Source organism: Salmo salar, chromosome 19, assembly GCF_965601325.2.
Source record: "Salmo salar chromosome 19, fSalSal1, whole genome shotgun sequence".
Classification (NCBI taxonomy): Eukaryota; Metazoa; Chordata; class Actinopteri; order Salmoniformes; family Salmonidae; genus Salmo; species Salmo salar.
Genome location: NC_138309.1, coordinates 47210465 through 47237963, shown reverse-complemented (window position 1 = coordinate 47237963; position 27499 = coordinate 47210465). Strand labels below are relative to the sequence as shown.

General features: G+C 46.6%; 1 protein-coding gene across 6 annotated transcripts; it reads right to left on the bottom strand.

Annotated features, from left to right (window-relative positions):
• Positions 1-951: 951 nt before the first annotated feature.
• Positions 952-27359, bottom strand: LOC106578870 (SAP30-binding protein). 6 transcript variants are annotated; one of them, XM_082965751.1, is made up of 10 exons: positions 27221-27359; positions 23719-23864; positions 23582-23623; positions 18514-18556; positions 13336-13424; positions 5593-5684; positions 5380-5492; positions 5191-5294; positions 4778-4865; positions 952-1550 (listed from the first exon to the last, which is right to left on the bottom strand). In XM_082965751.1, exons 1-10 carry the CDS (start codon positions 27312-27314, stop codon positions 1375-1377), a joined length of 987 nt encoding a protein of 328 aa, XP_082821877.1. In that variant the 5' UTR covers positions 27315-27359; the 3' UTR covers positions 952-1374. The 6 variants fall into 6 exon arrangements, with proteins under 6 accessions (XP_082821877.1, XP_082821878.1, XP_082821879.1 ...); XM_082965752.1 differs by having other exon boundaries at positions 952-1547; XM_082965753.1 differs by having other exon boundaries at positions 5236-5294.
• Between the last annotated feature and the right edge of the window lie 140 nt (positions 27360-27499).

Below are 27499 nucleotides of genomic sequence, written 5' to 3'. Positions count from 1 at the left end.
TACAGTGAAAGCACCGCCAGCATTCAAAAGTGACCAAAACATCAGCCAGGAAGCATAGGAACTGAGAAGTGGTCTGTTGTCACCACCTGCAGAACCACTCCTTTATTGGGGGTGTCTTGCTAATTGCCTATAATTTCCACCTGTTGTCTATTCCATTTGCACAACAGCATGTGAAATGTATTGTCAGTGTTGCTTCCTAAGTGGACAGTTTGATTTCACAGAAATGTGATTGACTTGGAGTTACATTGTGTTGTTTAAGTGTTCCCTTTATTTTTTTGAGCAGTGTACTATTATCTTACATTATGTATGAAAGACAGATGCTATTGAAGCCAAGACAAGTGTACAAGAACGGGCGCACACTCCGATTGAAAAGGCAGTATGACGTTTATTTTATTGACCATACCACCATCATCATCAGCGATATATATGTACATTTGTAAAAATGATTCCCCCTAAGCTCTTTGAATAGGCCATTTAAAATAAAATTAAATGAGGCAAGGAACGTTGATGCAAATATCCATAGTCTGAGTATTCCCCTTTCATCTTCACTAGACCACATTCCAGTACATGGTCAAAACACAGCCCATATATACACTGTGGGTAGAACAGAAATTTTGTAGAGGCCAAAAATAATACAAATATATACTTTACCATAACAGGTGGGTAGATAGTGTAAGAAACCACTTTACTGGAGGATGGAAGAGAGACTAACTTCAAGTTTCAGACATGAGACTAACTTATGCCATAACTAGGTTACTTCCTAGGTAGGATGGTTTTCCCAATGGACAGTCTTTAGCTAACATCTAAACCCAGTTTCTAGCTGACAGAAACACAAACAGATCAATGCATAACTTCAACAGGGTGCTGACTGGTGAGCTGGATGAAAGAGGAATCTCACATTGATATAAATAAAAATGTACAGACAAAGAGTCTTATTAAATCTCAAGTCAGGATGGAGTCCTTTGACCATATGATATAGATCAAACATCCCAGAGACAGGATGGAGTCCTTTGACCATATGATATAGATCAAACATCCCAGAGACAGGATGGAGTCCTTTGACCATATGATATAGATCAAACATCCCAGAGACAGGATGGAGTCCTTTGACCATATGATATAGATCAAACATCCCAGAGACAGGATGGAGTCCTTTCACCATATGCTGTAGATCCAACATCCCAGAGACAGAAGGAGAGATGCAGAAGTCTTGTATGGCTAGATGAATATAGAAATATTCCATATTGTCGGAAGACATTCTCTCTCATAGCAATACAGTCATACAGGACCATACACACCAACACACTTCTCTCGCTTACACACGTTCTCATCCATCCTCTCATCCATCCAAAACACACACTTCCTCCCTGTTCACTACTTGGCTTTCTTCAGGATGGTGCCTACGGCAGAGATTACGGTGGTCTTGGTTCCGCTGGCGGTGGTCGTCACGGAGACAACCGCTGGCAGGGTTGCCGTGGTAGTGAGCAGGGCGGGCTGGGCCAGGGTCACGGGCACCGCAGAGTCCCACTTACTTTTCCTCTTCTGAGCTTCTGGTGAGGGAGAGAGAGAGGACGGGTGAGAAAGAGAGGATAGGGAGAGCGAGAGAGAGGACAGGAGAGAGAGCAAGGATGGGGGAGAGCGAGGTCAGAGAACGCAAAGAAGGGGAGAGAGAGCGAGATCGAGAACGGGAGAGAGAGCGAGCGAGATCGGGAGAGAACGGGAGAGAGAGCGAGCGAGATCGGGAGAGAACGGGAGAGAGAGCGAGCGAGATCGGGAGAGAACGGGAGAGCGAGCGAGCGAGAACGGGAGAGAGAGCGAGCGAGATCGGGAGAGAACGAGCGAGCGAGCGAGATCGGGAGAGAACGAGAGAGAGCGAGATCGGGAGAGAACGAGAGAGAGCGAGATCGGGAGAGAACGAGAGAGCGAGATCGGGAGAGAACGAGAGAGAGCGAGATCGGGAGAGAACGAGAGAGAGCGAGAACGGGAGAGAGAGCGAGATCGAGAACGGGAGAGAACGAGAACGGGAGAGGGAGAGAGATCAAGAGCGTGAGAGAGCGGGAGAGAGCGAGCGAGATCGAGAGAGAGCGAGATCGAGAGAGAGCGGGAGAGAGCGAGCGAGATCGAGAGAGAGCGAGATCGAGAGAGAGCGGGAGAGAGCGAGAGCGAGAGCGGGAGAGAGCGAGATCGAGAGCGAGCGAGATCGAGAGCGGGAGAGAGCGAGATCGAGAGCGAGCGAGAGCGAGAGCGGGAGAGAGCGAGAGCGAGCGAGAGCGGGAGAGAGCGAGAGCGGGAGAGAGCGAGAGCGAGAGCGGGAGAGAGCGAGAGCGAGAGCGGGAGAGAGCGAGATCGAGAGCGAGCGAGAGCGAGAGCGGGAGAGAGCGAGAGCGAGCGAGAGCGAGAGCGAGAGCGAGCGCGGGAGAGCGAGAGCGGGAGAGCGAGAGCGGGCGCGGGAGAGCGAGAGCGGGAGAGCGGGCGCGGGAGAGCGGGCGCGGGAGAGCGAGAGCGGGCGCGGGAGAGCGAGAGCGGGCGCGGGAGAGCGAGAGCGGGCGCGGGAGAGCGAGAGCGCGCGCGGGAGAGCGAGAGCGCGCGCGGGAGAGCGAGAGCGCGCGCGGGAGAGCGAGATCGAGAGCGCGGGAGAGCGAGATCGAGAGCGCGCGCGGGAGAGCGAGATCGAGAGCGCGCGCGGGAGAGCGAGATCGAGAGCGCGCGCGGGAGAGCGAGATCGAGAGCGCGCGCGGGAGAGCGAGATCGAGAGCGCGCGCGGGAGAGCGAGATCGAGAGCGCGCGCGGGAGAGCGAGATCGAGAGCGCGCGCGGGAGAGCGAGATCGAGAGCGCGCGCGGGAGAGCGCACAGAGAGCACAGAGCGCGGGAGAGAGCACAGAGAGCACAGAGCGCGGGAGAGAGCACAGAGAGCACAGAGCGCGGGAGAGAGCACAGAGAGCACAGAGCGCGGGAGAGAGCACAGAGAGCACAGAGCGCGGGAGAGAGCACAGAGAGCACAGAGCGCGGGAGAGAGCACAGAGAGCACAGAGCGCGGGAGAGAGCACAGAGCGCGGGAGAGAGCACAGAGCGCGGGAGAGAGCACAGAGAGCACAGAGCGCGGGAGAGAGCACAGAGAGCACAGAGCGCGGGAGAGAGCACAGAGAGCACAGAGCGCGGGAGAGAGCACAGAGAGCACAGAGCGCGGGAGAGAGCACAGAGCGCGGGAGAGAGCACAGAGAGCACAGAGCGCGGGAGAGAGCACAGAGAGCACAGAGCGCGGGAGAGAGCACAGAGAGCACAGAGCGCGGGAGAGAGCACAGAGCGCGGGAGAGAGCACAGAGAGCACAGAGCACAGAGAGCACAGAGCGCGGGAGAGAGCACAGAGCGCGGGAGAGAGCACAGAGCGCGGGAGAGAGCACAGAGCGCGGGAGAGAGCACAGAGCGCGGGAGAGAGCACAGAGCGCGGGAGAGAGCACAGAGCGCGGGAGAGAGCACAGAGCGCGGGAGAGAGCACAGAGCGCGGGAGAGAGCACAGAGCGCGGGAGAGAGCACAGAGCGCGGGAGAGAGCACAGAGCGCGGGAGAGAGCACAGAGCGCGGGAGAGAGCACAGAGAGCACAGAGCGCGGGAGAGAGCACAGAGCGCGGGAGAGAGCACAGAGAGCACAGAGAGCGGGAGAGAGCACAGAGAGCGGGAGAGAGCACAGAGAGCGGGAGAGAGCACAGAGAGCGGAAGAGAGCACAGAGAGCGGGAGAGAGCACAGAGAGCGGGAGAGAGCAGGGAGAGTGCGAGAGCGGGAGAGCGAGCGCGGGAGTGCGGGAGAGCACGCGCGAGATAATTACTTGACACATAGGAAAGAATTTACAAAAAAACTGAGCAAACTAGAATGCTATTTGGCCCTAAACAGAGAGTACAAAGTGGCAGAATACCTGACCACTGTGACTGACCCAAACTTAAGGAAAGCTTTGACTATGTACAGGCTCAGTGAGCATAGCCTTGCTATTGAGAAAGGCCGTCGTAGACCTGGCTCTCAAGAGAAGATAGGCTATGTGCACACTGCCCACAAAATGAGGTAGAAACTGAGCTGCACTTCCTCCTGCCAAATGTATGACCATATTAGAGACACATATTTCCCTCAGATTACACAGATCCACAAAGAATTTGAAAACAAATACAATTTTGATAAACTCCCATATCTACTGGGTGAAATACCACAGTGTGCCAGCACAGCAGCAAGATGTGTGACCTGTTACCACAAGAAAAGGGAACCAGTGAAGAACAAACACCATTGTAAATACAACCCATATTTATGTTAATTTATTTTTCCTTTTGACTTTAACTATTGCAGATCATTACAACACACACACGCATATATACACACACATATATACACACACACACACACACACACACACACACACACACACACACACATACATACATACATACATAATGACATTTGTAATGTCTATTATTTTTGGAACTTCAGTGAGTGTAATGTTTACTGTTAAGTTTTTATTGTTTATTTCACTTTTATTTTCTATTTCACTTGCTTTGGCAATGTTAACATATGTTTCACCATGTAAATAAAGCCCTTTGAATTGAAATTGAAAGAAATAGTGAAAGGGAGAGAACCGGGAAAAAGATATAATCTTACGTTTTTTTCTCTTTTAGGAAGGTCACACTAAAAATCAGGGAAGATAATGTTTCTATAGTGTGGGGGCTGTTGCACAACAAAATGTGGAATGAGTCAAGGGGTATGATTACTTTCTGAAGGCGCTGTAGTTGTGTGTACCTGTAACTGTACTAGCAGCAGTATTGGTTGTGGGAACTGCTGCGTTGGTGGGGTTGCTGCCCTTCTTAGTGGCCGTCACAAACTCAATCTAGGAGAGAGAAGACAAAACACTATCACACTCGTACTGCAGAGGGCTGGGCGGTGCTGACTGGCTGTTGTGGTGACACTTAATCACTTGGCAGGATACTTGAACATAAAGTACAGGCAGTCTGTGGCAACATGCCCCTGACGCACAGACTGATTACAGAACAGCCCTGTCTGTGATTAGTGAAACAGGAGCACAGTAAACGTACAGTGTTGGAAAAGCTATTTTCTCTGTACTGGTATAACAGAGATTGAGCATGTGGTTAGAGGAAGGCACGGGTTAGTTTTGTGAGGGGGGTTGAAAATGTGTGTATTGTAATTTACATTACCTCGGGTGGCCTCTTCAAGTCAACTAAAACGCCTGTGGTCCTCACCTTCGTCCTGTCCTTCTTGGCTTTCTCCAGTTTATCCATCTCTACTTTCTGAGCTTTGGCTGCAGGGAGAGAACGAAAACTGTTCAGTTGATAGGACTGACTGGCAAGCACATACAGCCACCAACGCACCAATGACCTCCTTACCCAGTGCCTCATAGTAAGAGTCCTCTGACCAGCCGTGAGGATCAAACATGTCTTTAGGGTAGTTGGTTCCCAGTTCATCTATGCCACAGAACTGGATGAGTTTCTCATAGATACTGGATAGACACAAAGACATGTCAGCAAATGTATTTGGAAAAGCAACATGTGTATCATCGATAGGATCATAACTCTAGGAATCTGTGTGTGTGTGTGTACCTGGGATTCCTGAACTCTTTTTTCCTCTGAATGTGGTTGTTTGTGTCAAAGTCTCCATGTAGATTCTTCTCATACAGCTTCTGGATCTTCACCTGTTGACAGAAAACCAACATATCTCATCGGTAACACAGGTTTCAAATCCCCACTAGGAAAGTTCCTACTACAAGTTCCTAATACCTCAGGGAAATATTTGGTAACCAGGGAGCCGGGCCAGTCAACTGGAGCCTGGGGGATCCACTATGATAAATTATCCTTAAAACGGACAAGATGGAGGATTGGAATGTAATGGCACTACTGTATCTACAGTACTCAGAACAGTCAGTTCAATTGGCCCAAGTACTAGGACAATGGAAGTGTTGAACAGCTCTTCTTCGGAGAAACAATGGTAGTGACGGCTGTTCAAAATGATGAGCTTTTACAGTGAGGGAAAAAAGTATTTGATCCCCTGCTGATTTTGTACGTTTGCCCATTGACAAAGAAATGATCAGTCTATAATTTTAATGGTAGGTGTATTTGAACAGTGAGAGACAGAATAACAAAAAAATCCAGAAAAACGCATGTCAAAAATGTTATCAATTGATTTGCATTTTAATGAGGGAAATAAGTATTTGACCCCCTCTCAATCAGAAAGATTTCTGGCTCCCAGGTGTCTTTTATACAGGTAACAAGCTGAGATTAGGAGCACACTCTTAAAGGGAGTGCTCCTAATCTTAGCTTGTTACCTGCATAAAAGACACCTGTCCACAGAAACAATCAATCAATCAGATTCCAAACTCTCCACCATGGCCAAGACCAAAGAGCTCTCCAAGGATGTCAGGGACAAGATTGTAGACCTACACAAGGCTGGAATGGGCTACAAGACCATCACCAAGCAGCTTGGTGCGATTATTCGCAAATGGAAGAAACACAAAAGAACTGTCCATCTCCCTCAGCCTGGGGCTCCATGCAAGATCTCAACATATTTGACATGCGTTTTTCTGGATTTTTTTGTTGTTATTCTGTCTCTCACTGTTCAAATAAACCTACCATTAAAATTATAGACTGATCATTTCTTTGTCAGTGGGCCAACGTACAAAATCAGCAGGGGATCAAATACTTTTCCCCTTCACTGTACTAAACACAAGACAGACTAAAACCTGGCTCCGCATGGGCCCCGAGTCAAACAGTCCCCTTCCTGTGTGTGTGTGCTGGTGTTAGATGCAGCCTGAGGTGAGGGATATCCAGATAGTGATTCATCATCACTGATTCACTAGATAGAGGGGTGTTAGGGTGTGTTCACACCCTGAGGCAACGCTATATGGTGCTGAACTGTTCACTCAGTCAGTCAGCCACACCCTCACCTGCCCCAACACCTACCCAACAAGAGTTATGTTCACTTCACTAAGTTTGGCAGACTTCTCCCTTACGGATCGGACTAAGATTTTGGGAGGATACGCTAATCCTAGATCTGTGCATAATGGCAATGTCTACATAGGAATGCAAACTTATTTCTGAGGGAAACGATGGACCAGAGTCAGAGAGACTGTCGAGAGAGGAGGATTGTGGACTGTGACAGAGTGCTGACCACTGTGAGATGACCTGCTGGTCTTTTCCTACATGTTGATGTTATTCTCTCACTGGAGGACTCTGCTCTCCAGCAGAACATTGTGGAACATTTACCAACAACTGCAGAATGCTGCTTGCCTGGCAGCTGGCATTGAACGAAGCTCAGGCATTGGCAGGAGAGGAAATGTACTACCTGGAAACCAGTGTTTATCTCATACCCAGCCCAATTCCAGTACACCACACACCTACCGGTCCGCCCTCCAGTAGGCCATACACCTACCGGTCCTCCCTCCAGTAGGCCATACATGCACCTACCTGTCCTGCCTCCAGTAGGCCATACATGCACCTACCTGTCCTGCCCCCAGTAGGCCATACATGCACCTACCTGTCCTGCCTCCAGTAGGCCATACATGCACCTACCTGTCCTGCCTCCAGTAGGCCATACATACACCTACCTGTCCTGCCTCCAGTAGGCCATACATACACCTCCCTATCCTGCCTCCAGTAGGCCATACATACACCTACCTGTCCTGCCTCCAGTAGGCCATACATACACCTACCGGTCCTCCCTCCAGTAGGCCATACATGCACCTACCTGTCCTGCCTCCAGTAGGCCATACATGCACCTACCTGTCCTGCCTCCAGTAGGCCATACATACACCTACCTGTCCTGCCTCCAGTAGGCCATACATACACCTACCTGTCCTGCCTCCAGTAGGCCATACATGCACCTACCTGTCCTGCCTCCAGTAGGCCATACATGCACCTACCTGTCCTGCCTCCAGTAGGCCATACATGCACCTACCTGTCCTGCCTCCAGTAGGCCATACATACACCTACCTGTCCTGCCTCCAGTAGGCCATACATACACCTACCTGTCCTGCCTCCAGTAGGCCATACATACACCTACCTGTCCTGCCTCCAGTAGGCCATACATACACCTACCTGTCCTGCCTCCAGTAGGCCATACATACACCTACCTGTCCTGCCTCCAGTAGGCCATACATACACCTACCTGTCCTGCCTCCAGTAGGCCATACATACACCTACCTGTCCTGCCTCCAGTAGGCCATACATACACCTACCTGTCCTGCCTCCAGTAGGCCATACACCTACCTGTCCTGCCTCCAGTAGGCCATACACTTGGCTTAGGAAGGCCACCAAAAATGCTGATATTTCCATCCCCAATTACATTTTCCGACAAGATAGAACTGCCAATGGTGGCAGAGTTGCAATCTACTGCAGAGGACAGCCTGCAGAGTTTTGTCATACTATCCAGGTCTGTGCCCAAACAGTTCGAGATTCTACTTTTAAAAATCCACCTTTCCAGAAATAAGTCAGTTGCTGCTTGTTATAGACCCCCCTCAGCCCCCAGCTGTGCCCTGAACACCATATGTGAATTGATTGCCCCCCATTTATCTTCAGAGTTTGTACTGTTAGGTGACCTAAACTGGGATATGCTTAACGCCCCGGCCATCCTACAATCTAAACTAGATGCCCTCAATCTCACACAAATTATAAAGGAACCTACCAGGTACAACCCTAAATCTGTAACCACGGACACCCTCATAGATATCATTCTGACCAACTTGCCCTCTAAATACACCTCTGTTGTCTTCAACCACAATCTCAGCGATCACTGCCTCATTGCCTGCATCCGTAATGGGTCCGTGGTCAAACAACCATCCCTCATCACTGTCAAACGCTCCAATAAACACTTCAGCGAGCAGGCCTTTCTAACCGACCTGGCCCAGGTATCCTGGAAGGATATTGACCTCATCCTGTCAGTAGAGGATGCCTAGTTGCTCTTTAAAAGTGCTTTCCTCACCATCTTAAATAAGCATGCCCATTCAAAAAATATAGAACTAAGAACAGATATAGCCCTTGGTTCACTCCAGACCTGACTGCCCTTGACCAGCACAAAAGCATCCTGTGGTGTACTACATTAGCATTGAATAGCCCCCGCAATATGCAACTTTTCAGGGAAGTCAGGAACCAATATGCACAGTCAGTTAGGAAAGCCAAGGTTAGCTTTTTCAAACAGAAATTTGCATCCTGTAGCACTAATTCCAAAAAGCTTTGGGACACCGTAAAGTCCATGGAGAAGAAGAGCACCTCCTCCCAGCTGCCCACTGCACTGAGGCTAGGAAACACTGTCACCACCAATAGATCTACGATAATGGATCATTTCAATAAGCCTTTTTCTATGGCTGGCCATGCTTTCCACCTGGCTACCCTACCCCGGCCAACAGTTCTGCACCCCCCCGCAGCAACTGGCCCAAGCCCCCCCCCCCCCCCGCTTCTCCTTCACCCAAATCCAGATAGCTGATGTTCTGAAAGAGCTGCAAAATCTGGATCCCTACAAATCAGCTGGGCGAGACAATCTGGACCCTCTCTTTCTAAAATTATCAGCCGAAACTGTTGCAACCCCTATTACTTGCCTGTTCAACCTCTCTTTCGTATCGTCTGAGATCCCCAAAGATTGGAAAGCTGCCGCGGTCATCCTCCTCTTCAAAGGGGGAGACAGTCTAGACCCAAAATGTTAGACCTATATCCATCCTGCCCTGCCTTTCTAAAATCTTCAAAAGCCAAGTTAACAAACAGATCACTGACCATTTCGAATCCCACCGTACCTTCTCCACTATGCAATCTGGTTTCCGAGCTGGTCATTGGTGCACCTCAGCCACGTTCAAGGTCCTAAACAATATCATAACCGCCATTGATAAAAGACAGTACTGTGCAGCCATCTTCATCGACCTGGCCCAGGCTTTCGACTCTGAATCACTACATTCTTATCGGCAGACTCAATAGCCTTGGTTTCTCAAATGACTGCCTCGCCTGGTTCACCAACTACTTCTCAGATAGACTTCAGTGTGTCAAATCGGAGGGCCTGTTGTCTGGATCTCTGGCAGTCTCTGGGGGTGCCACAGGGTTCAATTCTCAGGCCGACTCTTTTCTCTGTATATCAATGATGTCGCTCTTGCTGCTGGTGATTCCCTGATCCACCTCTACGCAGACGACCCCATTCTGTATACATCTGGCCCTTCTGTTAACAAACCTCCAAACGAGCTTTAATGCCATACCACACTCCTTCCGTGGCCTCCAACTGCTTTTAAATGCTAGTAAAACTAAATGAATGCTCTTCAACTGATTGCTGCCCACACCCGCCCGCCCGACTAGCATCACTACTCTGGACGGTTCTGACTTAGAATATGTGGACAACTACAAACACCTAGGTGTCTGGTTAGACTGTAAACTCTCCTTCCAGACTCACATTAAGCATCTCCAATCCAAAATTAAATCTAGAATCGGCTTCCTATTTCGCAACAAAGCGTCCTTCACTCATGCTGCCAAACATACCCTCGTAAAACTGAGTATCCTACCGATCCTTGACTTTAGCGATGTAATTTACAAAATAGCCTCCAACACTCTACTCAGCAAATTGGATGTAGTCTACCACAGTGCCATCCGTTTTGTCACCAAAGCCCCAAATACTACCTACAACTTCATATTCGTCACCAAACCCACTGGCTCCAGGTCATCTATAAGTCTTTGCTAGGTAAAGCCCTGCCTTATCTCAGCTCACTGGTCACCATAGCAACACCCACCATAGCACAAACTCCAGCAGGTATATTTCACTGGTCATCCCCAAAGCCAACACCTCCTTTGTCCGCCTTTCCTTCCAGTTCTCTGCTGCCAAATGACTGGAACGAATTGCAAAAATCACTGAAGCTGGAGACTATTATCTCCCTCTCTAACTTTAAGCATCAGCTGTCAGAGCAGCTTACCGATCACTGTACCTGTACACAGCCCATCTGTAAATAGCCCACCCAACTACCTAATCCCCATATTGTTATTTTTTTGCTCTTTTGCACCCCAGTATCTCTACTTGCACATCATCATCTGCTCCTCTCTCACTCCAGTGTTAATGCTAAATTGCAATTATTTCGCTTCAATGGCCTATTTATTGCCCTACCTCCCTAATCTTACGACATTTGCACACAATGTACATAGATTTTGTGTTGTGTTATTGACTGTACATTTGTTTATCCCATGTGTAACTCTGTGTTGTTGTTTTTGTCGCACTGCTTTGCTTTATCTTGGCCAGGTCACAGTTGTAAATGAGAATTTGTTCTCAACTAGTCTACCTGGTTAAATAAAGGTGAAATAAATCAAATAAAAATACCCCTACCTGTCCTCCCTCCCTCTTGTACACCATACACCTACCTACCTGTCCTCCCTCCCTCCTGTACACCATACACCTACCTACCTGTCCTCCCTCCCTCCCTCCTGTACACCATACACCTACCTACCTGTCCTCCCTCCCTCCCTCCTGTACACCATACACCTACCTACCTGTCCTCCCTCCCTCCTGTACACCATACACCTACCTACCTGTCCTCCCTCCCTCCTGTACACCATACACCTACCTACCTGTCCTCCCTCCCTCCTGTACACCATACACCTACCTACCTGTCCTCCCTCCCTCCTGTACACCTACCTACCTGTCCTCCCTCCCTCTTGTACACCATACACCTACCTACCTGTCCTCCCTCCCTCCTGTACACCATACACCTACCTACCTGTCCTCCCTCCCTCCCTCCTGTACACCATACACCTACCTACCTGTCCTCCCTCCCTCCCTCCTGTACACCATACACCTACCTACCTGTCCTCCCTCCCTCCTGTACACCATACACCTACCTACCTGTCCTCCCTCCCTCCTGTACACCATACACCTACCTACCTGTCCTCCCTCCCTCCTGTACACCATACACCTACCTACCTGTCCTCCCTCCCTCCTGTACACCTACCTACCTGTCCTCCCTCCCTCCTGTACACCATACACCTACCTACCTGTCCTCCCTCCCTCCTGTACACCATACACCTACCTACATGTCCTCCCTCCCTCCCTCCAGTACACCATACACCTACCTGTCCTCCCTCCCTCCCTCCAGTACACCATACACCTACCTACCTGTCCTCCCTCCCTCCCTCCCTCCCTCCCTCCCTCCCTCCAGTACACCATACACCTACCTACCTGTCCTCCCTCCCTCCCTCCCTCCCTCCCTCCAGTACACCATACACCTACCTACCTGTCCTCCCTCCCTCCCTCCAGTACACCATACACCTACCTACCTGTCCTCCCTCCCTCCCTCCAGTACACCATACACCTACCTACCTGTCCTCCCTCCCTCCCTCCAGTACACCATACACCTACCTACCTGTCCTCCCTCCCTCCCTCCAGTACACCATACACCTACCTACCTGTCCTCCTTCCCTCCTGTACACCATACACCTACCTACCTGTCCTCCCTCCCTCCAGTACACCATACACCTACCTACCTGTCCTCCCTCCCTCCTGTACACCATACCTGTCCTTCTCCAGCAGTCTACTACTTGTTGACAGAGAGCTTACTGGGTCACTGCTAAATTGGAGGTGCTGTAGGCCAGTGTGACAAATGTGCAAGTGATGGTTGTTTAGAACAGGTGACCAGACCCCTTTAGACAAATAGGAATTGCACAGGTATGCAAGAGTGATAGCTAGTCATATAGCTTTGCAGTTCAGGTGACTGGTACAGTTAACTAGGGCTGAGAGTACCTGTAGGTGACTGGTACAGGTAAGTAGGGCTGTGAGTGGAAGGTGTGGGTACCTGTAAGTGACTGGTACAGGTAAGTAGGGCTGTGGGTACCTGTAGGTGACTGGTACAGGTAAGTAGGGCTGTGAGTACCTGTAGGTGACTGGTACAGGTAAGTAGGGCTGTGAGTACCTGTAGGTGACTGATACAGGTAAGTAGGGCTGTGAGTACCTGTAGGTGACTGATACAGGTAAGTAGGGCTGTGAGTACCTGTAGGTGACTGATACAGGTAAGTAGGGCTGTGAGTACCTGTAGGTGACTGATACAGGTAAGTAGGGCTGTGAGTACCTGTAGGTGACTGATACAGGTAAGTAGGGCTGTGAGTACCTGTAGGTGACTGATACAGGTAAGTAGGGCTGTGAGTACCTGTAGGTGACTGATACAGGTAAGTAGGGCTGTGAGTACCTGTAGGTGACTGATACAGGTAAGTAGGGCTGTGAGTACCTGTAGGTGACTGATACAGGTAAGTAGGGCTGTGAGTACCTGTAGGTGACTGATACAGGTAAGTAGGCTGTGAGTACCTGTAGGTGACTGATACAGGTAAGTAGGCTGTGGGTACCTGTAGGTGACTGGAACAGCGTCCTGGTGGTTCAGGGGGGATCCGGATCTTGTCAGGTGACATGTTCCTCACTTTCTCTGAGAACAGAGCTGGGGCGGAAACACAGAAAAAGAACCAATCAGAAGAGCAGACTACAGACAGTCTAGTAGCTACATTCTTTAGAGGTGAACCCAGAAATCATGTCTGTAAAACTAGTGTGTTGAATCAACATGTTCAACGCAATTCTGAACTGAAGGTTGTTCTGCATGCGTGTGCGGTGTTCAGGACCATCTGGTCCTGGTATGAGACCTAGTTACCACACCCAGTCAGGGAGGGTATGTTGGGGCTTGTGTAGAGAAGAGAGGATGCCCTTTTTTCAGTCTTCCCTCCTTTCTCTCCTCTTTCTTTCTTTCTTTCTTTCTTTCTTTCTTTCTTTCTTTCTTTCTTTCTTTCTTTCTTTCTTTCTTTCTTTCTTTCTTTCTTTCTTTCTTTCTTTCTTTCTTTCTTTCTTTCTTTCTTTCTTTCTTTCTTTCTCTTTCTGACTCCAGGCCAGGCATCCATCAGTCTAAAGCCTCATCAGTGGGAGGGCACTCAGCACTGTCAATCTATCACAGGCTTTAAATGGTTGAGCAAAAATGTGTGTAAACTTTGCATGTGAGAACAGATAAGTAAGGTACAAGACTGAGCGTGAATTTAGATGAAAACATTTCTATCAGTTAAACCTCTAGGACCACGACACCGCAGATGTTCTCTTTTAGCCTGTATCGTAGGTCACATACACTATGGTGTGTAGGCAACAAGCTCCTCTATGTACCCAACTCATTCCTGGCTCCCTCCCCCTCCCCTCAATCTCTATTTACTCTCTTCTTTATTTTCAAACTTCTCTCTCTCTCGTCTTGTTTGATGCTAAGGTGGAAACAAAAGCAAACCCCGAACCCTCACACTACCCTGCTTGACCTACCCTCTCCTCTCCACCGCATCCTGCCTTGTCTGTAGGTGAGAGGGGTATGACAAACCCCTATAGGGAGGGGAAGGGCGTTACCCCTCTCACCTACAGACAAGGCAGGATGTGGTGGGGAGGAGGGGGGAGAGGAGAGGGTATGACAAACCCCTATAGGGAGGGGTAGGGCATTACCCTCTCCTACTGGCTAACTGCACCGACAGGACTGTGAACACGACACACACAGAGATACACACACACATAAGAGAGTCAACAGACAGAAGCCATTACAGAGTCATGATGTACTCAGTGACAACACACTACACACAAATATGCACTTGGCTGCAAGTACACTAATGAGCAGTAGAAAATACCATACCGAGTCAGACGAGTCATACGCCCTAGCATGCTTTACATGAACACAGCCTGCAGTGTGTGTGTGTGAGGTAACAGGAACATAGCAGACAGCGGTCTGAATCACAGCTCTCTAAACCACAAGAGGTCCCAGCCCTATATGATCAACTCTGACTAGGCCTACCTCAAGCTACAGGCGTTCACGGATCCCATTTTTTGGGAAAATCAATACCCAGGTGAAGAATTGTTTTGGCGATTCGGATTTCAGGTGGAACAGATCAGACCCAAAATATGTCTGAGATGAGGGATGGATCCGAAAACGGGGGAAAAGAAGTTGCACTCCACACTGCCCTTTCCCACCTGGACAAAAGGAACACCTATGTGAGAATGTTATTCATTGACTACAGCTCAGAGTTCAACACCATAGTACCCTCAAAGCTCATCACTAAGCTAAGGATCCTGGGACTAAACACCTCCCTCTGCAACTGGATCCTGGACTTCCTGACGGGCCGCCCCCAGGTGGTGAGGGTAGATAGCAACATCTGCCACGCTGATCCTCAACACTGGAGCTCCCCAGGGGTGCGTGCTCAGTCCCCTCCTGTACTCCCTGTTCACCCACGACTGCGTGGCCAGGCACGACTCCAACACCATTAAATTTGCAGACGACACAACAGTGGGGGGCCTGATCACTGACAATGACGAGACAGCCTATAGGGAGATCAGAGACCTGACCGGGTGGTGTCAGAATAACAACCTCTCCCTCAACATAACCAAGACTAAGGAGATGATTGTGAACTTCAGGAAAAGGAGGACCGAGCATGCCCCCATTCTCATCGACGGGGCTGTAGTGGCGCAGATTGAGAGCTTCAACTTCCTTGGTGTCCACATCACCAACAAACTAGAATGGTCCAAACACACCAAGACAGCTGTGAAGAGGTCACGACAAAGCCTATTCCCCCTCAGGAAACTAAAAAGATTTGGCATGGGTCCTCAGATCCTCAAAAGGTTCTACAGCTGCAACATCGAGAGCATCCTGACTGGTTGCATCACTGCCTGGTACGGCAACTGCTCGGCCTCCGACCGCAAGGCACTACAGAGGGTAGTGCGTACGGCTCAGTACATCATTGGGGCTAAGCTGCCTGCCATCCAGGACCTCTACACCAGGCGGTGTCAGAGGAAGGCCCTAAAAATTGTCAAAGACCCCAGCCACCCCAGTCATAGACTGTTCTCTCTACTACCGCATGGCAAGCGGTACCGGAGTGCCAAGTCTAGGACCAAAAGGCTTTTCAACAGTTTTTACCCCCAAGCCATAAGACTCCTGAACAGGTAATCAAATGGCTACCCGGACTATTTGCATTGTGTGCCCCCCCCCCCCAACCCCCCCCAAACCCTCTATTACACTGTTGCTACTCTCTGTTTATCATATATGCATAGTCACTTTAACCATATCTACATACTACCTAAATCAGCCCGACTAACCAGTGCCTGTACATAGCCTCGCTACTGTTATTTTTCACTGTCTTTTTTACTGTTGTTTCTGTTTCTTTACTTAGCTATTGTTCACCTTATATCTTTTTTTAACTTAGAAATTGCACTGTTCGTTAGAGCCTGTAAGTAAGCATTTCATTGTAAGGTCTACACTTGTATTCGGCGCACGTGACAAATAAACTTTGATTTGATCTTAGTTCTAGGTAGGTATTCAGACCACTCCAAATGGTCAAACATAACTATCATACACATCCATCCTCTCTCCCATAAAGTAGAGTTTGGGCGTGACACGGGAGATTAGTGTTGTATTACATCATGTGTGTGAAATTTGGCACCTGGATGTGGGGTCGTACGTGTGTACACACAGTTTCCCTCTCTGACACGTATACACACACTATGAGACAGTCACACACACACACACACACACAGTAGAGGGAGTGATAGGTAGCAGGGGTTGGAACCGGTTCAGGGTACAGAACCGAAAACCGGACAATAACAACATTTTTCAAGTAACAGAATCAGAACGGAACGAAAAAAAAAAAATAAGGTTCTGTTCCGAACTAAACGATTGGAAAATGATTTGGGTTTCAACCCGATTGGTACTACTGTTTAATGGCCTAATAGAGCAGTGTGTTCTCTCCTGCTCTGAACACACACACACACACACACACACACGTCAATGAACAATTAGTATAATTTTTTTTTTTTTAAACATGTCAACTCCGATCTTTTCAAATTAGCATATGTTGTAGCCTAGACCCTATTTTACATCATCTAAGGTATCTGTGTTGGGCCCGCCATCAGCTGAGACACAACGTGCTCTTGAATACAGGGTGGGTGTCATGTTAGGCTGATAAATGTACAAAAATGGAAAAACTTCTACTTTCAAAAAGGTACCACAAAAATGGTTGGAGATCCACACATCAGAGAATGTTGACTTGAATGGAAATATCTGTTGTTTTAAATTATACTGTCAATCCTCCATAGGAAACCTATTGAAATCATAGACATAGATAATAGAATAGACATGACCATTTAAGTTGACATTTAACGGTGGGTGGACTGGGGGCCATCTTTGTGGTAGTAAATGGTGTACCAGCTAAATCGTGTGAAAGCAACTATGTGAGCTTATTACAGTATTATAGACACCATGTCCTGGGATTTCCTATCATCTTCTATTTAGAAGAACCCCTTACCGTCTAACGACTCTTGTGTTACATGTGAGTGCTCATGAGAGTCTCAGCTTCCAAATAGCTATCAATAGTTTGTAGCTCAAATCATTCAGACTCTACAGACGTTTTTGAAAAGAAACCCTTCGGGATCCGCCCTTGTCTCACAAACACCGCTGGAGCTTAATTAACCTCCGTTAATCACACATACTAATAGTTGGCATCTACGGACGCAGAAGAAATAGGCAAATCAAATGGTACAATCCAGAAGTCTGTAGCTCAAACACGGGGCGGCAGGATAGCCTAGTGGTTAGAGCGTTAGACTAGTTAACCGTAAGGTTGCAAAATCGAATCCCTGAGATGACAAGGTAAAAATGTGTCGTTCTGCCCCTGAACAAGGCAGTTAACCCACCGTTCCTAGGCCATCATTGAAAATAAGAATTTGTTCTTAACTGACTTGCCTTGTTAAATAAAGGTCAAAAATAATTTTAAAAAACACGCAATGTTTAAAATGAGTGGGACTGGTTGGGTTAAGAACATGTTGTGTCTCAACCAATGGCGGGCACAACAAAAACTTCAGATGTAAAATAGGGTCTAGGCTACAACATATGCCAATATGAAAAGAATCTGAGTTTACAGGTTTTAGATAATTGACGTTAAAGGTAAAAATAATGACATAAAAAAAAGATGAGGGAAATTATAAAATAGACAACCCTGTTGTAAGCTTTTAAATGATATTAAACAACTATTATATTCCAGTGATGAAGACATGGAAGTCTCATAGTATGGTAGGGTATGCAAAATGGGTCAACTCTGAGCACCATTATCTCCTGAATGTTATGGCATAAAAGTCCCTTTCTGACCACTTCTTCCATGGGCAAATGTGTATGGGAAAGTTTGGTTTAAAATCAAAAGTGATGCTGTTAAAATGATTGAATTCAAATGGTTTTACCCTATGACACACTTACAAGCTGAATTACCCAGTCTGAAGACAAAGACTTACTGAACTCCCAGCTACATCAGTTACTCATTAAGTCAAACCAAAAACAGTTTTGGCATCTAATGTTCAATTACCACAATATAAAGAAATATTTAACACCAAGTTGTATTGTATCCGTCTGTATCGCAAACGTGTTGATTTGTCTGTTTGGGTGTGTGTGTGTGTGTGTGTGTGTGTGTGTGTGTGTGTGTGTGTGTGTGTGTGTGTGTGTGTGTGTGTGTGTGTGTGTGTGTGTGATATACACTCACCGACCAGCTCATTGGGGTCTCTCCTCTCTGCCTCTGGGATCTCCTGAAGAGAACACACAAAAGGGGGGGTTTCACATCACTAAAAGAACCATGGACTATCCTGGATCTCCAGGAAGCATAACGTCGCAGCTGCTGTCGATGTTGATGCACTGTCAATTACACCAGTTATACATCTTCTTGTTAAAATGCCCATACCAGTTATACATCTTCTTGTTAAAATGCCCATACCAGTTATACATCTTCTTGTTAAAATGCCCATACCAGTTATACATCTTCTTGTTAAAATGCCCATACCAGTTATACATCTTCTTGTTAAAATGCCCATACCAGTTATACATCTTCTTGTTAAAATGCCCATACCAGTTATACATCTTCTTGTTAAAATGCCCATACCAGTTATACATCTTCTTGTTAAAATGCCCATACCAGTAGGAATCCACTTTTTTGAGCTATAAGACAATGGCCAGAGCTTACCCGCGATGTTGCACAATGATGTAAGTCAATAAGTTTTAGTCAAAGTATGATATATTTGGGCTTGAAGTGCCAAATCTAAACGTCTGACTTCAGATGTTTTCGTGAGTCTTATGCGCAAATTATTTTCAAGCCTACGTTTAGTTTAAAGGCCGGGATTAATTGCAACCTACCAGCATGGCAATCACAAACACTGGCTGCAAAGTGATACATAGCTGTGCAATTTAGACAATGCATTGATACAGTGCCTTCTGTCACATTTTGTTACATTACAGCCATAATCTAAAATGTATTAAATAAAATTCAAATAGTCAGAAATCTACACACAATACCCCCATAATGACCAAGCAAAAACAGGTTTTTAGAAATGTTAGAAAATTTATTGAAAATAAAAAACAGAAATACCTTATTTACATAAGTATTCAGACACTTTTCTAAGCGACTCAAAATTGAGCTCAGGTGCATCCCGTTTCCATTGATCATCCTTGAGATGTTTCTACAACTTGATCAGGATCGAGGCAAAGATGAACGGAGCAAAGTACAGATAGATCCTTGATGAAAACCTGCTCCTGAGCACTCAGGGCCTCAGACTGGGGCAAAGGTTCACCTTCCAACCGACTAACCGGTGCCCTCGCACATTGACTCTGTACCGGTATCCCCTGTACATAGGCTCACTATTGTTATTTTACTGCTGCTCTTTAATTCATTCTTACTTTTATTTTTTTACTTATCTATTTTTTCTTGAAACTTATTTTTCTTTAAACTGCATTGTTGGTTAAGGGCTTGTAAATAAGCATTTCACTGTTGTATGTGGCGCATGTGACAAATACCATTTGATTTGAAGAGGACAACGACCCTAAGCACACAGCCAAGACAATGCAGGAGTGGCCTCGGGACAAGTCTCTGAATGTCCTTGAGTGGCCCAACCAGAGCCCGGACTTGAACATCTGTGGAGAGACCGGAAAATAGCCGTGCAGCAACGAAACCCCATCCAACCTGACAGAGCTTGCGAGGATCTGCAGAAAATAATGGGAGAAACTCCCCAAATACAGGTGTGCCAAGCTTGTAGCGTCATACCCAAGAAGACTCGAGGCTGTAATTGCTGCCAAAGGCGCTTCAACAAAGTATTGAGTAAAGGGTCTGAATACTTTTGTCAATTCTGTTGTTATTTTACATTTTTTGAGTAAACATTTCTAAAAATCAGTTTTTTCTTTGTCATGATGGGATATTGTGATGTCATTATTCGGTATTGTGTGCAGATTGATGAGGGGGGAAAAACAATGGAATCCATTTTAGAATACGGCTGTAACGTAACAAAATGTGGAAAAAGTCAAGGGGTCTGAATACTTTCCGAATGCATTGTAACTTTCATTAACTGGCTAAGGTTAGCGTGCGAGCTAGTGACTGACAGCTGTCAGTCAGTGGCCTATTTGGTGTCATTTCTCTGCTACACGTGGAAGTCACCACAACATCCCAACCCCCAATTCCTGAATATTTATTAGCAGCCTGCGTCAGTCTTCGAGGTGGAGGACAGGAAGTACTCTAAATAGGTGCGGCAACTTCCTCTGAGGTGGGCCTTTAAAGGGATACTTCAGGGTTTTGGCAATGAGACCTTTATCTACTTCCCCAGAGTTTTCTAGTGAAAAAAGGGGCTTGGCAGGAGGTGGGGCGATCTGAGCAGCTTCTAAAATATGTCCCGTCTTCGCCAGAACTTGGGGTTCAGCAGAAAGGAACAGTGCTCTTATTCACTGGAACACATACACTTTCTGCCACCCAGTCACCTAGCAACTGCATGGACACATCCAAGAATTGTCATGAAGAGGGCCCGAGGGCCAAACTAAGTAGGACAGGAGGACCCAGGAAGGGGTGTGGTTACCAGAGGTTCTTCCCCCCCCTGCCCCCCATCTCACTGTAATGAATGGCACTTTCAGCCAGAGAGGAAACTATAGCAACAGAACTAACAGCGCAGCCAAACTGACATTATTCTGGGTTACTGCATATTCACTATCGGCAAAAACACAGATCAAGGTGGTAGAGAGGGGGCAAGAAACAGTCAAACAACCCCCACTCTTTCTCCACTGTCCTTGACACGATCAAGAGACAAATGTGACACATTTGGTGACAACACCTCCTCCGCCCATCGCTTTCCACCCCACTGCCTTCTCATTGACCAAGGAGAGAAGGAGTGTTGGTTCCATCATGGTTCCATCATGGTTCTTCTAGTCTGTGGCAGTAGTCCACTCCTGGTCCCTCTAAAGAGAGCAGGCCAGAGTAAAAGTATCCCACCATATACATCCTGCTCTATAAATGAATCACCTTATAAATCCATTCTACTACTCCTGTTATTTGACACACACATATGTCTAACACAGATATGGCATTTTCTCAATTCAATCTAATCAAAGCCATTGTATATGCAGTGGATAGGAGAACGTAGAGGCTAGATAAATCAACGCTTGTGCAACAAACAAGCTAATACCAGTAAGTTCTGGCTAAGAGTTGAAGACGTGTTTGAACAAACTGCTAAGCCTTTAACTCCCTTAGATTACCAGTAAGCAATGTGCAACAGTCACACAAGAGCCTACTGCTAGATACATCTCCCTAAGGGAAACTAGCGTCATCTAAACCCAACACTAGATGACTTGTAAGATACAATAGCAAGGATGTAGCAGTTGAATATGACTTAGCGCACAGTTACGGAGTTCGGCCCTTAGGACAAAGTGGGGACCAATGGTGTGGCTGACAAGGCATTACTCATAACAGTGGGTCTCAGCACTAAGGCAACAGTAGCTACATACAGGATCAAATCATAAGACAGGGAGTAAACAAGTAGTAGCTAGTGAAAACACATTACGGATTTAGTCTTTGTCAGGTTCTGGGTCGGTTTACCATAACTCAAGCACTCCCTCTGACATAAAGACAACACACCGAGCCAGTCCTCCACCTGACCTGACCCCCCCCAAAACACACACACCGAACCAGGCCTCCACCTGACCTCCCCCCCCCCCCCCCAAGACCCTCACACACCGAACCAGTCGTCCATCTGACACACACACCACCCCCCCCTCCAAGATCCCCACACACACTGAACCAGTCCTCCACCTGACCTGACCCCCCCCCCCAAACACACACACACACCGAACCAGTTCTCCACCTGACCTCCCCCCCAAGACCCCCACACACCGAACCAGTCCTCCACCTGACCTCCCCCCCAAGACCCCCACACACCGAACCAGTCGTCCATCTGACACACACACCACCCCCCCCTCCAAGACCCCCACACACACCGAACCAGTCCTCCACCTGACCTCCCCCCCAAGACCCCCACACACCGAACCAGTCGTCCATCTGACACACACACCACCCCCCCCTCCAAGACCCCCACACACACTGAACCAGTCCTCCACCTGACCTGAAAAGACACACACACACACACACCTCACCAGTCCTCCACCTGACCTCCCCCCACACTCACACACCTCACCAGTCCTCCACCTGACCCCCCCTTCCTGTGTTATGAAATGCTACAGTTCTGCAGACAAATTGTATCCAGGGCCTGATCATAGGCCCCTCGTAGCATAGCCAATTGTCAGACACACACATAATGCTATGTTATTAAAGTGGCCCTGGCCCTGTAATGATTCTGTTTGTTTGAGTAGCACCTAGCACTCCACGGCCCGCGGAAATCTAATTTGAATAATAAACAAATCCTCATGAATAGCCGTCATTTTAAGCTAGAGACATCAGGTTTTCTATCGGTTGTTTTTCTCTAGAATGCCCACAAGCTTCACAAGACTAGTCTGAAGGTCCCCAGTACCAGGTTAAAACAATGAGTGAAAGTACAGTATATATGGAGATAGTTTAGTGCCAAACATAAGGAGTAAAATTAATGTGAAAAAATATACAAATAGTTTCCTGATTCTTCTTATATCTCTCAGATATAGAACAGACACTTCAGGACAAACTTCTTTTAGATTTTTTTTGTTCGATGAAGTGAAACTGTTATTCAATGTGTTTCTATGGGCTAATAGCAGTAAGGCCAAATTCAATGTTTCATCAAATCATTTTTGATTAAAACATATTTTTTTTCAAATACAAAATCAAATAGCTATATTATCCTTGGTTTGACCTTCTTAGAACAATTCTATATGTTAGGTTAGTAGAACCAGTACATAGTGATAGCAGTAGCCTTCCAGCAAGGCTTGTGACTTCAAGTATCAGCCAATAAAGACAAATCGTATAATAGAGCAACAGTCCCCCTAGTGGCACCTACAGGGAATGTTAACCATCTTCACTTCTCTTTGCACCCCACAGACAATCTTGATTATTATTAGCCTTTATTTAACTAAGCAAGTCAGTTAAGAAAAAAAGTCTTATTTACAATGACGGCCTACCTCGGCCTCCCCTAACCCGCCACCCTATGGGACTCCCGATCATGGCCGGTCGTGATACAGCCCGGGATCGAACCAGCATCTGCAGTGACGCCTCTAGCACTGAGATGCAGTGACTTAGACCGCTGCGCCACTCGGGAGCCCCATGACCCCTTAAACATTAAATAAGTCCAAACCATTCGACAATCAGGGGGGGGTTCAAATACCTTATAATCATCGGTGTCTCCCCCCTCGTCAGACTCCATTTCCTACAAAGACAAGAATGCAAAGGGTTAACATCCCTGAGTGACCCAAAACACACTGAGAAATACCTCTGGCAGGGTGCTGTGTGAAAAAGACTGACTAAGTTGGAAAGAGAAAGAGAACCGACGGAGTTACGGGAGCTCTCCCCACTGTCCTCGTCTCCAGATGCCTTGTCGTCGCCATCCTCAAACCGACCAATGTCGTCCTCTCCATAGGCAGCCGACACCAGACCTACTCCATGGATCTCTGCAGAATGACAAAGAGCTTGGTTATCAGGTTGGAAACATGACAGGATTCAATTGCCGGGTTCCTGACCCAATAGCAAGCTAGCTTGCTGGGATTAGGTCCGCCTCTACTTCATCAACATTTTGTATAGGCAGTAAATTGAATAAACTGTCATTTGAATTTATTCTACTGGTTGTCAAATTGGTTGGTCCTTTAGCCATTGGAAATTTTAGACAAAAAAATCCACAGAAAAGTATTATTGACACGTTTTTTTCTGGTAATGCCTTTCTGATTTCTATCACCTGACACACGAGCAAAACCATGCCTGCACAAACTCAACAAGTCTCAATATCGCGTGAGCATGCAGTCAGGTGATGCAAACTTTTTAAAAGCCTGTTTACATAATAACAACAACAACCTTTCAATATTTTTTCTAAAATGTCCAACGGCATAACATATTAATGACGAACTTGGCGGACAACCGGTAGAGTGAGTTTAGATAACGTAATATGGATAAGTTAAAAATTCAAATGAGAGTTTATTCAACGCTGATTTTATAAAGGTGCCGGAGTGTTCCGTCTTTTGGGATCTTGCGAGGAATGTGGAGGAATGTGGAGTAATAGCTCGTTGCGGGACGAGACACATTCAGATACTAGATAGGAACGTTAGCAGGCTGATGACATGCCCCTATTCCATCCACACAGAAAGTTAGCTATATTCTGTACGGGGTTCACACAACACCTTTAGTTAACGAATAATAATTCAGTGTTTGTTTACCGTGTTGTGGGACAAAGGTCATTAGAAAAATAACATTAACACATCGATAAAGTATTTAGGTAGGTAGCAAACCAGCAACATTGTTGAACCTACACAATGCGAGTTTCAGGTAACCACTTTCGTCTCAGTTAGGACAGATTTGGGTGTGAAATTCTCATTTCTATGCAATATCAGAGTCAGAGTACATGATGTCTCTATTCAAATATTATTTGTAGGCCGGTAGGCCCGGCCCAGCATGCATCTGTAGTCTACTTGTGTGCTACTGTTGCCCCTTGCTTTAGCTACTGTCATGGAGTTCGCTAAATATTTTCATAAAGAAACTGATAAAAACACACAGGTGCTAAATCAATGTGGCTTACAAAGATGAGGACCAAGAGCAAGAGAGGGAGTGCGGTGATGCACATAATTAGCATATAACATTACGCTCATAAAATCACAGATGTCTCTATTCAAATATTATTTGTCTATTTCTCTGTGCGTTGATTGGTGGAGGAAAACAGGTCACCGTAGCCTACTGTAGCCTACACTACCTTTTTTAAGGTCAACATTCGTTCAGAACAATTAACTTGATAGCAAGAGAGAATGCTGCTCTCAGAAAGTATCAAAAGAAAAGTGGATAATGAAAATCGAAGTTTCTGCGAAGAATGGACAGAGAGATATGCGATCATCTCACCGTCCTTTACCAATGCCAAGCCAGTGTGTCTTATTTAGAATGAGGCACTGTCAAAGTGGCGTTCCTGCCCAGACAGACGCCCGACGCAGAGAGCATTAACTGCAAGCTACAAAGACTACTTTTTTGGCTGACATATTCTGTCACTTAAATGGGTTAAATCTGCAGTTACAAGTTAGAGTGAAAACAGTGATGTACATTGAGGAAAAACTTGAGGCCTTAACTCTAAAAAATGAGTTGTTCGACTTGGACTTGTCATCTGGAAGGCTACTGCACTTCAGCACACTGACGAAACGACAGACAGATGGACAAGGCCGCAGCATTGTCACAGAGGTGGTGGAAGATTTTATCAGCAGCTGAGGGACAACTTCTCCACCAGATTTGAAGATTACAGCATTGCCCAAGGGTATTTGTACGTGATCCTCTCACAGTCCGCCCAGGTGGAGAATTCTCCCGCCTTGCTATGAAAACAATACCCTCGCTGGATGAGGCCGCAATTCAAACTGAGCTGATTGAATTCCTGATGTCGAGCCAAATCAGGGATGCGCACAGGAGTGCCGAGTCCCTGCGTGCGTTTTTGGTGGCATGCTCAGAGGAATACAGCACAATACAGAAACGTTTTTATGTGCTAACAATGTTTGGATCAACTTACACCTGCGAGTCCTCATTTTCTTCTATGAACGCAGGAACCTGCTTTCACATGTCGGACTTCCTGCGCATTAAAATCCCATCCATCTCACCCGACATCCACAAGATCGTGTGCAGCTTTACGTTTCAGCACCACAAAATGGCCTGCTGCCTGCTTTATTAGTTGACCGTCTCCCGTATTCTCTCTCCTCATGAATTAAGTTAAAATGTAACTTTTACATTATTTAGGTAGAGCAACTTGCTTCTTGGGACATTGCATTTGGGACTTTTTGCATGTCGTAAAAAAATAAATAAAATATGAAAACAATCTAATACTTTGGGGGGCCCACCAGTTGATAAACCCTGATCTATACAATAGACCATAATTGGCCCAATAGACCTGCCATATTCCCATGTTCAAGGAGATTTCCATTTTGATTGGGTTATTTTGCCTAAAAAACCTTTAGGCCTACATATAGAAAAATAAAAACAACTCTGCATCCCTGCCCAGGCTGACAAGAGTGTCCAAAAGGGTGTTTAGCATCTCTGCCCAGCCTGGCAAGAGTGTCCAAATGGGTGTTTAGGCTCCCCAGTGGCTCTCCAGGTGAAGAGAAGATATTCTCCGCTGCTTGCCTGATGCTCTCCAGGCACCATCGCATGAGCCTATGCCACAGACTGACCAAACCCGTGTTTGTAAAAATGCATTCAAAAAGGTACTAAGTCATTTTTCGTTTAATTTGTATTTAATTCTAAGTCACAGCCTATATGGGCAATTTATAGACTATAATGATTTAACACAAAGAAATGTTGTTTAAATGCTGAACGCTTTATGTCCCAACCAACCTATTGCGTATCACTCGCAAATGCTTCACAATGTATTTATTCGTAGGCTATAACCTTGAAATAATATAGACTAAATAATTCATGTTCGTTCCTTCTTAGGCTATAACCTTGAAATAATATAGACTAAATAATTCATGTTCGTTCCTTCTTAGGCTTCCTGTCTGGCTCCTGACCTAACACTAAACCTAGTGTTTATATGCTGTTTAATTAATGACATGTAGCCTATTTCAAATTATGTTGCGCTTCTTACATTCCCCTTTTCATGTTTATTCAAATACTTTTCATTCAAATCTATATGGTTTGGTTTCAATACTTTAAAAACAACAAATGGTGGGTCCAGGTAGTCACACAAATAGATGGGTGTTGAAGCGCCCACTGCTCCATGGGCGATGTGCGGGATTTCTTACCGCTCAACTCCGCTCACATGCTCTGATATAAGTAGCTAAAGTAAATTATCTACCTGTTTCTTCGGTTTCTGGGTTGGAATCTGGCTCAGAGTCGTCTCCATACTCCGCCAAAGAAGAGAGAAGTACACTATTTTTGCTGCTCGCCATTTCTTCACTGGTCGCATAACAATGACGTCACTTCTTCTTCTTTAGAATTTGGTTGGCGGATCGCATCCAACTTTTAGGTGCATACACCGTCACCTACTGTACTGGAGTGTGAGGACATTCACGGCCTACCTACGAAAGGAAAAGGAAAATGACCCTGGCAACTATTAGCCCTCACAAAATAAGAA